Source organism: Megascapheus bottae, chromosome 18 (assembly GCF_031878675.1).
Source record: "Megascapheus bottae isolate mThoBot1 chromosome 18, mThoBot2.hap1, whole genome shotgun sequence".
Classification (NCBI taxonomy): Eukaryota; Metazoa; Chordata; class Mammalia; order Rodentia; family Geomyidae; genus Megascapheus; species Megascapheus bottae.
In genome coordinates this window covers 28,160,302-28,175,068 of record NC_143526.1, presented here as the reverse complement: position 1 = coordinate 28,175,068, position 14,767 = coordinate 28,160,302, and the positions used below count along the sequence as shown (strand labels likewise).

Here is a 14,767-nt window from a genome sequence, read left to right as displayed (position 1 = left end):
CTAGTTAGATGCTAGGTGCTGGGTCTGATGTTGTCCCATGCAAAAGGGGGCAAAAAAAAAAAAATCTCATGGCTCTGTGTGTGTGTGTTGATTTAAATGTCAAGTTTTTGTAACTTTGAACTTCTTTTGAATGAATAAACACATTGTTTGAAATTCTGAGAACCCAGAAGGAATGAGATGAAAACCAAGAAGTCTTCCCTTGCTGCCTGCCCTAGCCTGCGGCTCGGCTCCTCCAGGCCAGGGGGCCAGCTGGAGGCTGCATGTGGGGAGACGCTGGGCACAGCTGTGCATGCTTTGCTCATGTGCCATCCTGGTGTTCTGGTCCCGTGGTGCTGGGTGAGACAGTGTGGGGTGCACCCTGCGAGGTGGGGCTGCTGAGTTGAGGGTGCATGCTTCTGATTTGTCCTCCTGTCCCCACGCACTGGCCGCAGAGGCTGGTTTCCACCCTGGCTTACAGCTCTGCAGAGATGACCACAGGAGCCAGGCACTGGTCAGCTGTGTGGCCCAGAACACACCCACAGCCTCTGCTTCTCCCAGATGCCTCCCTTGGAGGCTCTGGTCACAGGGTCACCTCCTTGGCCACGTGGCCTCTGCTCCCCCCCCCCCCCCCCCGTGACCATATCACAAGGTTCTCCTGGCTTTCCTCACAGCCCTTCTGATGGCTTATCACCATCTTGGTGGTTTGTGACGGGTGCATTTCCCCCCTGGGGGTGAGGGGCTCCCCAGGCCTGGCCTGCTCACCCCAGCACCACCTCGCCCCAACTATTGTCAGTTTTTTCTCTATGTATGTGGTACCAAGGAATCAAACCTGGGTCTTCATGCATGCTAGGCAGGCACTCTGCCACTAGGCCAAACTCCTGTCCCTGGGGAAGGTTTTATGGAAAGGACATGACAGTCCCACCGAGGACTTATTTGGCAGCTAGAAGTGAGCTTGCCAAGTGCTGGCAAGACCTAGGAGGGACAGGAAGCCAAGGAGGCCAGGGGGCAGAGGGCCTCCTGGGGTAGGGGTAGAAACAGAAAAGGGGAGAAATACCGGTAGGAACTTTGAAAGCAGGAGAATGTAAAGAGGGTAGGGCCCAGTGTGGGTGTGTCTGCTGGAGGAAAGTTCTAGAAATGCACCTGACATTCTCCACCAGTGGCCAGCACAGGCCTGCGTCTCCCCAGAGAGGCCTGAAATGCTCCATGTGCCCAGTGTGGCCCCAAGGAGCCCATACGCTCAGCTGCTGTAGCCTAGCTCTCCTGTGAGTGAAAGAAGACGCCAAGTTCCCCAGCTTGTGAGGGCCAACATTCAAAGCCATGCCAAAGACCACCCCTGGTCTACACTCGGGGGGGGGGGTCAGCACATCTATGCGGCCCCGGTGACCCCACCCGAGTGTCCACAACCTGCAAAGCCTCCTCTCGTGTGGGACAGGATTGGATATGGCAGGAAAGCTGCTGGAGACTGGCACTGCCTGGCCATGATGTATTTATTGGCTCCTTTCTGGTTATGGGATGAGGCCGCCATGTCTTAAGGATTTTCAAGTCACCTGGGGAGAGAATCATCCAGAGGGGAGCTGAGGCTCCCCCATGGCCAGCACAGACCTTCCCAGGGCTCAAGGCTGCCAGATCAGTGACTCTAGCCAGTGCCACCCACCCTGGCAAGCAGCCCACAGCAGAGCCGCTTGATCAAGCCACTCCTGAAGTCTAAGCCCCAGACGCTCAGTAGGACACATAGGTGACCACTATGCTGCCTTCACAGAGGCTGCAGGCCTGGGGGCCCGCCTGCTTCCTGTGCCCTGGGAGGCTGACCGCATGGGGCTCTGGCTTCTCTCTGCCTTACTGCAGCTTCCTTTCAGTTCCCAGGGCCACACAGGCTGTGCTTGTCCATCTGGCCTCCTGGGGATCCCTCACTGGCATCTTCCTCACTGTGGAACTCTGGTGCCTTTCTTCTAGGTCAAGGCTGGGGGAGGCCGAATGAGTGGTGCAGGGGCTGGGGTGCTCTGGGAGGGCTGAGCTTTCCGGCCCTCTCCACCAGACTCGCAATCCCTAGCAGCAATCTCGAAGCTTCCAGCTGTTGCTAGAGTCCATCTGAGCCTGGAGGACTGGGCCTGCGGGGGGAGGGGGAGGGCTTGTTCCTGTCATTCTGGCTGCTTCCTTTCTGTGTCGGTCTCGAGGCCTCTCGGATGGGGCTGGCTGCCTCACACCTGGGGTAGAGGAAGGTCACTGGGCTTTGTTCTCCACGGGCACCACATGATCTGCCTTGTTCCTGGGACCCCTTGTGGTGCCCGGCACACAGTAGGTGCTTTCCAATATTGGCTAAGTATTTAGAATGGTCCTGCCTTCTGACCTTTACACCTTGTGGATAGACGCCCTGTATCTGTCTCAAGTGAAAGGGCCCCCAGGAGGGATGAGGGGGATAGAGGGCCAATTTCTGCCCTGGAGACGAGAAAGGTTGGCTTCCTCTGTCAACTGCCCTCTTGTGGTTACTTGTGGTCAGCGCTGTCAGCAGGTTTTCATTCAGTGCAACCTCAGAGAATGGGGAAGAAGTGAGTTTCGTCCTGCTTCCCTCTGTGCAGCTCTCTACACCCCCCCTCTCCCCCAGGGCTGGTTTACAGAACAAGCTGCTGTGTCTATTTTGCTTGGTGAGCATCTATCTATTCAGCCTTGATGTGTGGGACACCTCTAGCCACGGTGCCCCCAAGTCTGCCTGTCACCAACCCATTTCAAAGGCAAGGCACACACACCGAGGTTGCTTAACCTCGGGCCAAGGACAGGCCCTGACTGCAGTGATCACGTGACCACACCCCACCTGCTCCTACCCTAACCACAGAAGAGGTGCACTGTGCTGGGCAGTTCCTGTCACACAGCTCCAGCTGCCACATATGTCAACCGAGCCCCAGATGCCAGCTCCCCACTTGACGAGTGAACTGAGCCACCAGAGACAAAGCCCTCAGCCAGGAAATGAGGCTTTGAATAGAACGGGAGTTCTTTCTACTACTCACCCGTCCACGGCAGCTGAGGCTGGCGCTGCAGATGGGGTGTCAGGGAGAGGGTTAGGGGAGCCATGGAGGGGGGGCAGATCCAGCTGGCTGGGTGCCAATGGCTCACATGTGTAATCCTAGGTATGCAGGAGGCTGAGAGTTGAGGATTGTGGTTCAAAGCCAGCCCTGGGCAGGAAAAGTCCCCGAGACTCTTATCTCCAGTTAACTACCAGAAAGCCAGAAGTAGAGCTGTGGCATAGGTCACCACCAATGCCTGGCTTTGTGTCCCTTTTTAATCTTATGCTCATTGGTTGCAGGCAGGTTTTTGGGCTCCATGTCACAAAGAAGCCACACGAGTGACTGTTCCAGGGCCTCCCAGCTGCTCGGCGCCCCCAGCCAGGGACTCCCCAGGCTGAACCTCCAGTTCTTTCCAGACATTTCCCAGACCACTCAGGATCTGCAATGACTGAAGGCTGAGTCTGGCTGGAAGTTCACTTCCCGCTGGAGGAGGGGGAGGAGGAGAGGGAGAGGGAGGAGGAGGAGGGGGACAGAGCTCGTGCACATCCCCCTCTCCAAACTTTGGGGCTGGAGACACATGGACCTGCCGTGCAGGGTGCCTGGCAAACCATGTGGACAGGCCTAGGCCTGGGCTCTGCTGCCAGGGTGGCTGCCAGACTAAGCCCCAGCCGCTCATCTGGGGTCCAAGGGCGTCTAGACCAGCCATTTCCAGGCCCCTCTTGAGAAAAAAAAAAAAAAAAAAAAGCATCCTGGTCCTTCGTGAAAAGCAGCCATTTGCTCCACCCCAACCCCCAGAGCCACTGCTCAGAAAGGAGCCAGAGGCGAGGTTGGGAAATCCAAGCCCACGATGTTTTGTTCGGCAACCAAGACTCTTGTTTGGATAAATGAGAGCTGAAAATGCCAAGAATTTATGGGCAGTCTGGGGAGGCCAGGGCAGCCAGCAGTCCTGGTGCATTTAGCGGGGTCTCCAGCCAGGCCGGGGCCCCATGCTGGGTTCCCACTGGAGGCTTGATGGACCCATGGCCAGCCAAGGAAAGGCCACCACCAGGCCGAGTTATTCTGGGGTTTGACGTCAGGGACCTGGGGTCACTGAGGAGGCTGAGACAGTGCCAGGTCTGGAGGTCGATACCCAGACCTGTGCCCTCCCCTCATGGCTCAGGGGACAGAAAGAGAGAGAAGGGGTGGGTGGCACCGGTCCTAGGGGGCTGTGTCCTAGGTCTTCAATGTGGAGGTAGATATGGTCCAGGGGCTTTCAGAGAGAGAGAGAGAGAGAGAGAGAGAGAGAGAGAGAGAGAGAGAGAGAGAGCGCTGTCCCGAGCCCATAGCCAGCCCTGGTTGGGACAGAGGGGACACACGTCCCATCGGCACAAGGTGTGGACAGTGTGTGGTCCCTGGGACCCTGGAGTTTGTTAAAGGGCATGGGCTGCCTTGGGTGGAGGGTGTGGGCCAGGCCTGGGGTCGTGACAGGGCTGATCCACAGCAAGGGACCTTCTGGAGGGACTCTGGAGAAGATAAGGGTGGCACTTCCTGGCTGGGAGAGCTGGGCAGCTGGAGAACTGACCACCACGGGGTGGGGGGGGCAGGGAGACCTCTGTGGAGCACCTGCTGCCCCAGAGGCTTTGCCCAGGGGCTCCTCAGCCTCACAGCCAAGGCTGGGCCAGGTGCTTTCATCCTCCCGCCTTGCAGGTGAGATCTGGAGTGGGCCCGGGTGGCAGATGGCGGGTGCAGAGCCCAGGGGGCATTCCTGGCCCCAGCTGCTCACGCAGAGGAGGGGAATGGCCCAGAGCCCAGAGCTGGTGCACAGCCCAGGGCTGCTGCTTCTGACCGGAGTCATGGGCTTTCTGGGAGAAGGGTTGGGCAGGGGGGAATCAAGGAAGAGAAGTTGAGGGGAAGGCACAAAGTAGGGGGAGAAGGGGAGGGGCATGAGACGGGGATCCCCACTCCATGCTAAGTGTCTTGTGCAGGGTGTAGAAACTTGGGAGCAGAAGGGAGCACCCCTTCTTTCCAGCACTTGCCTCTGACTCTGCAGAAGGGAGGACCCAGGCACTTGAGAGTTTGGCCAAGTGGTAGAGTGCTTGCCTAGCATGCACGAAGACCTGGGTTCGATTCTGTGGTTTCACACACCTAGAAAAAGCCAGAAGTGGGACTGTGGCTCAAGTGGTAGAGCTCTAGCCTTGAGAAAGTCCAAGGACAGTGCTCAGGCCCTGAGTTCAAGCCCAGGACTGGCCAAAAAAGAAGTGCGGACCCAAATTGACTATCACCACTGTGAGATTCTGCGGAGTCACTGTCCCCTCTGACCTCAGTTTCCTCATCGGCATCCTTCCTCCTATTCCCTTTCCTCTTTCCATTTATTTTCCCTCCCTCCCTTCCTCTCTCCCTTCCTTCCTTCTTTCCTTCCTTCCTTGTGCTGATACTGGAGCTTGATCTCAAGGTCTGGACATAGTTGTTGCTCAAGATGTATGCTCTAGCATCTGAGCTACAGCGGGACTTCCCTTATCTTTTTCTTTTGTCTATTTTAATGGTTCATTGGAGATAAGCATCTCATAAATGCTCCTGCCTGGGCTGGCTTGAAACTTTGATCCTTAGCTCTCAGCAACCTGAGTATCTAGTATTACAGGGATGAGCCACGGTGTGTAAGGGAAGGTTCAGTAGCGCCAGAGGCCATGTGTCTCAGCTGGGCACAAGGAAAGCCATATCATAGGCCCAGGGAGATCACTTTGTGGAAATAGCCCACGTTTATTGAGAACATGCCTGGCACTGGCTGGGACTCCCCAGGCATGGGATTGCATCCTCACCATGGTAGGTAATACTCTCACCTTATTTGTTTTTGGTTGGTCCTGGCACTTGAACTCTGGGCCCAGGGGCTGTCCCTGAGCTCTTCAACTCAAGGCTACCACCCTACCCCTTAAGCCGTGGCTCCACTTCCAGTTTTCTGGTGGTAAATTGGAGATACGAGCCCCACAGACTTTAGTGCCCAGGCTGGCTTTGAAGCTTGATCTTCATCTCTGAGCCGCCATGCCTGGCTTCTCACCTCATTTTCTAGGTGAGGAAACCTAGGCTCAGAGAGGTAAAGCAACCTGTCCTAGGTTACACAGCAAGGAAGGCTCAGAACTGGGGCTCTGGTGTTTACAGCTGGTCTTGAGAGTTTGGGTGTTCATCTTCCAGGCTCTGCAGCTGTCCAAGGAGGCAGCAGGCCCAGGGACAGTGACCAGTAGGAGGCCCTAGGCCAATGGGTCAGATTTTACAGTAGGCGCCACAGGTACAAATGACCAGGCCATGATTCAAATGCTTAGAGCCAGAAAGCAGCTGTGTCCAGTTCAAGGGGTCCCTTGACTAAGGGTAGGCCAAGACTTCCCCCCAGGGACTAGAGACTCACTGAGGACGCCAGTGTGGCCTGATGACATTTCTAGCCCAAAGGATACCTGAGAACCCTGCATTGCTGTGACTAAGGCCGAGCTCAGAGGTACAGGGGCTTGGGCAGGGGCTGCCTTGCAGAACACAAGCCTGCAGGCTGCTGCTTTGCCCAGGTGAGCAGCTCTGTCACACAGCCAGGCAGCAGTGCCCATCTGACCCCCAACATCCAGTTCTTTTCTCCTGTCTGTGGATGGGGAAACTGAGACTCCATCACCCAGCCCCACGGGGCAGAAAGGTGATCACCTTTTGTTGGTGGTCGTGGGGCTTGAACTCCGGGCTTGGGCATTGTGCCTGAGATCTTTTTACTAAGACAGTGCTGTACCACAGCACTAGCCACACCACAGGGCTACTTCCGGGTCTCTGGTGGCTCACTGGAGAGTCTCACAGACTTTACTCCTGAGGCTGCCTTTGGACTGGGATCCTCAAATCTCAGCTTCCCGAGTAGCCAGGATTTACAGGCGTGAGCCCGATGCCCAGCCCTTTGACCTTCTGATCCAGTCTTTTTCCCCCTTACTAGGTCCAAGACAGCTTTTGCTCATGGGCTAACGCTCTACCAACTGACCATATGCCTCTAACCCCAATCTTCTCATCTCTATGGCCACCCGGTTAAACCTCTGCAAGCTGTGCCAGTGTTTCCCAGGCCCCAGGCACAGAAAGGGACAAGGGGGTGAAGGGTGGGTGGAAGCTAGGCAGGAAGGGGCAACGGGATGAGGATGGGTTGGAGTCGGGGAAGGTGGGATATAAAGACACCCCCCCCCCCACACACACACTGCATAGTACCTGTACTTGGGTGTGTGCAGCTGTGGAAATGGAATGGGGGAGGTGGAAGAACTCCATAGACACCCCATGAAGTAGATTTTGGGAGGTCATGATGATGTGTTCGGGGCCTTGGGTATTGTCAGATGCCAGATGGTAAGAGGGTGGAGACTGGGGGTGTGTCTGTGCTGTCCTCTGCCTCACTGGTCTTGGATCAACACCCTCTCCTTACCTCTGCTGCCCCCTAGCCGCTCACATGACAGGCGTGCACTGCCACGCTCCGCCACGGGTCACCTTTTCCCCGCCTCGTTTAAGGTGTACCTGTGCGATGATACCAAGTGTAGACTGTATACTGATAGGGATGCATCCTCACCATCACCGTGTCAGGGATGACCGTTAGCCACTGACTGGAGGCACACATCAAGCAGTTTGGAAGCCACAGGGCTAAAGAGGCAGCGGAGGCATGGAAATTCTCCCTCCCTTCCCAGTCAAGCCAGCCTCTCATCTAATACAATCAAAAAGGCCACAGATATCTCCTTTCTGTCCCCTGCAGCCACCCCTGCACCCTCTCCTGGGCTTCCCCGGCCCTCCTCGCTCTTATTCTGGTGGCTGAGCTGACCACATCCCTGTTTACATGCCCTAAAGCTCAGTGGCCCCGCTCCATGTCCCCTAGCTCTCACCTGGCCACACCACACCATGGAGACTAGTGTCAGCCAAAATGATGGCCGCATGACAGGTGGTCCTTCAGTGGCTCTCAGCTGTGTGGCTGCAGCTCCTGGTTCTTGACTACCTCACCTTCAGGGCATCAGTAGAGCTGTCAACCACCCTTAGAATGTGCCAGAATGGGCCCCTCCCTGACCAGACTTTGGTGTGGCTCCTGTTTGCATGGGGCCTCAGGCTTTAGGCACATCTCTGGCCTTCTCTGGGCTCTTATCCCAATCAAGTCCAAGTCCCGCGGTCTGTTCAGCCTGCCCTCACTCAGTCTGGTTTGTTTTTTTTTTTTCTAATTGTTGTTGTTGGTGGTGGTCATGAGGCTTGAACTCAGGGCCTGAGTGCTGTCCCTAAGCTTTGTTGCTCAAGGCTAGTGCTTTGCTACTTTGAGCCACGGTGTCACTTCCAGTTTTCTGGTGATTAGCTCGAGATAAGAACTGGACAGACTTTTCTGCCCAGGCTGGCTTTGAACCATGATCCTTAGACATCAGTCTTCTGAGTAGCCAGGATGACAGGCTTGAACCATCTGAGAACCTTTTGGTAGGTCTGGTGATAGGCAGGGCAAGAAGACATGGGGTTCTTCAGAGGCCTTCGAGGCCTTCGCCGTGAGCCCAGCCCTCACCCCGGCTGCTCCACCCCTCCCCGGCTCCATCTGCACCACCACGTGTCTGCCCTGCCGTACTGTCCCCACGCCTGCATCCCTGACCCGATTACACTGGCCACCGATGGTATTGCCCTTCGTTGTCTGGATTCAAATGCCACTTCCTCTGGAAGTGAACCGTCTTCTCCAGAGATGTGACCTCAGCAGGCCAGCCCTGGCCACGCCACGCCCCTACCTGGTGCCCCCCTGCTCTCATCTATCTGCATCTCTTTCCTCACTGGCCTAGACCGGTCACACCTCTCCCCTGTGAGATGCACCCAGCACCTAGCACTGCCTGACCGGCTCAGCGAATTCCTGTCAGATGAATGAGTGAATGGCTACACAGCCTGATTTCCTGCCTGCCGTGACTCAGTCGTGCTGTATGGTGTCAGACCCATTCCTGGCCCTCTGTGGGCTCTTATCCCTGTCCATCCGTCCATCCACCCATCCATGCATCCGCTCGTCCAGCACACTGGCCAGTCCCCTCCACCCAGGGCAGACGTCCCACCCTCGGCTGAGTGCAGTCCCGAGCCGCCCCCGTGACCGGAGGCTTGAGTACCTTCTGCAGCCACTGCGTGTTGTTCTCCAACATCTTCTCCAGCTGCCGAACCCGGCGGGCTTGCCACTCACCCAGGTGCAGCCCTGCGGCCGGCAGGTCCCTCTGCAGGCTGTTGGGGGCCCCGAAGGCCTCGGGCTCCGGTGGGCAGGGCTCGGGCTCCGGCAGCACAAAAGTGTAGCTGCACTGGCCGTGCTGGACGCGGTGCGTCGGGCGCCGCCGGCCGGCCTCCTGGCCCCTCCACTGGGCGGCAGTCGTGGTGGCCAGCAGGAGGAGGAGCAGCATGGCTAGCTGGGAGAGCATCTGAAGCCGGTGTAATGGCCAAGGGGTTCCAGCGGGAGCCCCTGGAGCCGCTGCCCTTCGCCCGGAAAGTGCCGCCGTGGCCGGCAGAGTCCCGCGCTGCAGCGCCCCCGGCCTCTGGCCAGCTGGCTTCCAGGGACTATTTATACTGCCTGCTCCCTCCTGCTGGCCTCTCCTCCACTCCCACCCCCGGCGCCCCTCACCTCGATTCTCCCTCCCTCCCACCCTCCCTTCCTTCCTCCTCCCTTCCTCTTTGCCTGGGACTTTTGATTATCCCTCTCCACCAGCCGGGAGGGAGGAAAACACGCCCAGCCACGCGCCCACCACCCACCACGCGCCCCAAGCCCAGCAAGGTTGAACCCTCCAAAGGCGTGCATCTGAGCGCCCTCCCTCTCTGTCCTCCTCTCCACTCCCTTTTGCCCCCCCCCCCGACAGACTTCTCAGGTTTCAGCCCCTTCCATCTCCCCCCTCCCCGGTCCAAGCTTGGAGCACCAGCAAGTGACCCCCGAGAGGAGGGGGGCTGAAGAGGCTGCCAATCCAGATCCCTTCTAGAGACCCAGAAAAACCTTCCAAGACCAGAGCCACGATGCCTTGTGTCCTCCCTTCTCCCGTGGGACTGGTGGGGAGGGGGGGGCGGGACTATGCCTTGGGTAAGCCTGGGTTGGTGTCTGTGCCAGGAATGAGAAATTGTCCTACAACTGTTTGTGCCAGAGCTGGGCGGTGAGTGGTGGGGCGGCCACAGAATCTTGATGGCCCCCTTTTCCCCCAGTCAGAGACAACTGGCTCCAAGTCTCATTCTCCTATGACTGCTGGGCCTAGAGACCCTAGAAGGGGTAGTTCAGCCTCTCTGGGCCTCCACGCCCTAATCTGCAGAGCCAGATCAAGCCCAGCTCTTTGTCTGAGGAATGCGGGTGAGTCATTCCTTGGATCAGGAAGGAGGAGTTTTTTTTTTCAGTTTACTGGCTCAAAAAAATCAGCCCTCTGTCACCCACCAGCTGTGTGACTTTGGGTAAGTCACACAGGCTCTCTGGGCCATGCTCTGTGGAGTGAGGAAAACCGTATCACCCACTTCTCAGGGGAGGAAAACTGAGTGAGACTGTGCCGTGCGGAACCTGGGGGAGCCTGGAGTACCGAGTACAGCACTCTGCCAGCCTGCTGGAATGCAAGCTCTGCAGGGCAAGGATTGGGTCCCCTGGGCTCTGGGCACCTGTGGGCTGACACCCAGGGGCTTTCCCAGGACCCAGGGCTAGGGACAGGTGTGTCACTCCAGCAGGAAAAGGAACAGGAGATGGCTGTCAGCAGGGATCGGCAGCTGGTGCTGGGGGTCTTCCTGTGGGCCCCCGGCTCTCAGGCAGCTCCATTGCCTCAACTGTAGGCCTGGCCAGGTGAGGAGGAAGGAGAGCCTGGACAGAGGAGAACACGTGGTGGCCTGTGGCCCCAGGACTAGAGGACCGGCTTGGTCAACCCCAGCTTGGCACCAGCTTTGTCTTCCCAGGACAGTGGGGTGATTCGCTTAAGATCAGACACCGAGGGAGGGCTTGACTTGGGTCTGGGGAAGAAGGGAAGTCTCAACTGCCACTTTGACCCCACAGTCCACCCCACTGCCTGTCCCTGCAGAGGGCCAGGCCCCCAGCCCTCCAGCCTCTGAGCACTGGGTATGAGTCAGGGCTTGTTGGAGACCCAGAGGTCTAAACACCTGTCCCAGAATTACAGCCATGGCTCTCGGTATAGGAGTGGAGATAGAGTTACTGTAGAGGAGGAATGGGGGGAGAATCAAAGGAAGAGCCGTGTCCCGAGGAGATGTGCTGACACCGCTCCCATGCCTGCTCCTGCCTAGAGCTCGAGGGCCTGAGTCCACCCTTCTGACTGGGCAATGACGATTTGTGGCTTTCAAACCAACTGTGTATTATTTCTTGGCGTTTTCGGGGATTAGGAGATGGGGAGCTGTTCAGCTGGGCCAATTTCTCACCAGGTTGCATCCAATGGAGGTGGCAGTGGAGTTGACTTTAAGACTTCCTCCCTCCTGTCTGACCCCGCCGGCTGTCCCCTGGTCTTCAGCATGGCAGCTTCTTACGTGGCATTGTGGGGCTGCCAGGTCTCTGGGCTCCCGGGGGGGAGGGTGGGGGGGAAGGCCACATGGCCTCTCATCCCCTGGTGTTTACATCATTCTGTGTCACACCCGCCTTGCTTGGGGTGATGCTCTAATCTCACAACTCTCAGCAAATACTTGTTGTGCATATGTGTGGGTACTGGGGCTTGAACTCAGAGCCTGGGCGCTGTGTGTCCTTCAGCGCTTCCACTCAAGGCTGGCGCTCTACTGTTGATTCACAGCTCCGCTTCTGGCTCCTTGGTGATAAGAAGTCTCAGGGACTTTTCTGTGGGGGGCTGGTTTTGAACTGCCACCCTCAGATCTTAGACCTCTGGAAGCGTTAGGATTACAGGTGTGAGCCACCAGGCTCAGAAACAGGTTTTGACTAGGGAGCTGGGCTCTTATGTGCTGCATGGTCTTGCAGGACCCTCCCCTGCTCCATCCCCTGGGGCCTGGGGTGGGAGCTGGCCGGTCCTCCCAGTGGACTCATGAGACACTCTTCTCACTGCACTGAAGTCGCCTGTCAGATTGGAATCCTCTTTCCCACCTCCCCTCCTGTGTGGTCTTGGCCGGGTCGTTTAACCTCTCTGACCTCTGCTCCTTCTGTCCAGCAGCCATTAATAATCGTGATTGCTAAAAGGAACTTGGATGGTGACCCCGGTGGAGGGTTAACCCAGAGCCCAACACATAGTAAATGCTCAGTAAGACCCCGCTGGCTCATTGCTCTCTTTAGTGGGCTGAATGCTGGCTTCCCCCATCCAACCCCAAATTTACACATGCCAATAGCTAACTACCACGGCAATGGTACAGAAGAGGAGCCGTCAGGGAAGCGTCTCATCATGGGACGAGGCCCCCAGGACCTGCCCTAGAGGCCTGGCTGACCACTTCTACTGGCCTCTGCTCTTGTAACACGATTGCTTTTCCTCTGGGCCTCAGTGCTCTGCTTGGCTTCATGGGACAATCCAGGTTCCACTTCCCAGGGCCCAAGGGCAACCAGGTAGACATCATGCACGGCCTCGGCCGCCAGCCATGCCTATTCTTGCTCAGGCCCTGGAGTGTGGCAGCCAGCCTCTGGCCCTCACCGGGGACATGGAGAACGAGCCTGCGGGGGGGGTGGGGGGAGAGCTATTTTGGAGCCTGGGACCCTACAGAGGCTCAGAGGAGAGCCTGTGACCCAGGGAAGCAACGCGCCCCTCTGTATTTGTTTTTATTAAGCAAGCACAGCACGTCCCTCAGAGTAAAGTCAGAAAATACACTTTGGCAGAAAAGGGACAGAAGCGAAATCGTCTGAGTTCTCCCTCGCCAGAGGCGGGAGCCACAGCTCACAGTGGGGGCCTCTTCTTCATCCTTGCTGCATGTTTCGATGTGTGTGTGTGTGTGTGTGTGTGTGTGTGTGTGTGTGTGTGTACAGACACACGAGTGAGTGCTGGGGCTCAAACTCAGGCCTGGGTGCTGTCTCTGACCGTTTTTGCTCAAGGCACCCTACCTCTCGAGCCACAGCTCCACTTCTGGCTACTTGATGGTTATTTAGAGATGAGTCTCACAGGCTTTCTTGCCTGGGCTGGCTTTGAACTATCATCCTCACCTCTTGCCTATGGAGTAGTGAGGATGACACGCGCCCAATTTAAGAAGGAAAATCTTTCAGGGACTCCCCCCCCCCCCCGCCTCCTTCCTAATGATGTTTCTTCCCCTCTTGCCCCCACAGAACCACGTAGAGGCAGATAAACAATACTTAGCATTTCTATTTCCCAACTCTGGATGCATGCTATTATCTGAGACACAATGCCTGCTTCCATGCTGTTTTCCAGAGCATTCTGAGTGTGTGTGTGTGTGCATATAGATGCTGTGACCAGGTCACCCCTTCCCCCCCCACCCTGCTATGCAGGGCACCGTGGCGTCGTGTAATTACAGCGCTGTTTATTTACCAGGCCTCAGTAGATGGATGTCTGTGTCCACTTGGCTCTCCTGTTTTTCCTAGCCCTTCTCTGTGGCGGCCTCCTCGGGACCCCTCAGCTCACATGTGAGGGTTTGTTTCCCTAGGAGAACACCATGCTGGGATGAAGCGGATCTTTGTTTATTTACTTCATGTTTTTAGTGGCACTGGGATTTGAACTGTGGGCCTCCAGCTTGTTTGGCAGGTGCTCTATCCCTTGAGTCATACCCCAGGCTTCCCTACCTTTCCTTATTTTTTCCCATTGCATCTTAATGGGAGGACGGCCTCAGGCCTCAGTCCTCCTGGCTCTTGTCTCTCCAGCAGGACACAGAGCAACTGTGTTGATAATGATTGGCAGTGCAAGCCAGTGAGGAGGCAAAGGCCCTGGAACTCTCCCATGTTGCCATGGGAATGAAGATGGTGCAGCCAGTTTAGAAAACAGCCTGGCCACTTTAAAAAAAAAAAAATAAAGTTACACGTATACTTCACACACAATTCAGCAGCAATCTTCTTCCCAGGTGTGTATCGAAGCAAGTGGAAACATGTCCATGGGTGTTTCAGTGGCTCCCCTGTGAACATGTCATTTATCACCACAGTGAGCAGGCCACCAATGCCCGTTTGACAAGCAGGAACCAAGCTGAGGTACAGTAGAACCATGCAATAGGATAGCACTGAGAAATGAAAAGGAATGGGCGATGGACACACAGAACAATGTGGAGGTCTTTAAAGCATAATCCTTAGTAAATGAAGCCAAATCGTAGGAGTACAGTGGAGTGAGGAGGGCTTGGAGTTTGGCCTAGTGGTAGAGTGCTTGCCTAGCATGCACAAAGCCCTGGGTTCAATTCCTTGGTCCCACGTGCACAGAAAAAGCTGGAAGTCGTGCTGGGCTCAAGAGGTATAGTGCTAGCCTTGAAGAAAGCCCAAGGACAGTGCTCAGCCCTTCGTTCAAGCCACAGGACTAGCAAAACAACAACAAAAAAGACTCTAGAACAAAATGGAGTGCCAGACAAGGCCTCCCCTTGCGTCCCTCAATCCTGGCCTCCATATCTACCGTCTAAGGTCTGTCTCTTGGGCAGCCCCTCAGCCACACCTTCTCACAGAGTCTTCTCCCTCTGGTTCTTGGAATCCTTGATGCTCCTTACCACCTGACTTGGGGTTCACAACTGGTTGGTTCAGGTCTTTGTTGACTGTGTCCCCACCTGGAGGCTATGAGAAATTTCCCTAAACAATAGGAATTGATTTCTCATGGTTCTGGATGCGGGAAGCCCCAAGGTCAGGGAGAAGGACGTGCTTTCTCACTCCTAGATGGTGTACCTCATCTAGAGTACGCTCCCCCACCTCTCTCTCCTCCAGCACCATCATACACAGGGGGTTCAGTGTGCAGAATTGG

General features: G+C 56.4%; 1 protein-coding gene across 1 annotated transcript in view; it reads right to left on the bottom strand.

The window, feature by feature from the left end:
- Window positions 1-9,444, bottom strand: part of Angpt4 (angiopoietin 4) — a 32,220-nt gene extending 22,776 nt beyond the window's left edge. Inside the window, exon 1 of the mRNA XM_090352111.1 lies at window positions 9,059-9,444. Coding sequence (XP_090208237.1) covers window positions 9,059-9,358 — 300 coding nt within the window. The 5' untranslated portion in view covers window positions 9,359-9,444. The remainder of the gene's footprint in view (window positions 1-9,058) is intronic.
- Between the last annotated feature and the right edge of the window lie 5,323 nt (window positions 9,445-14,767).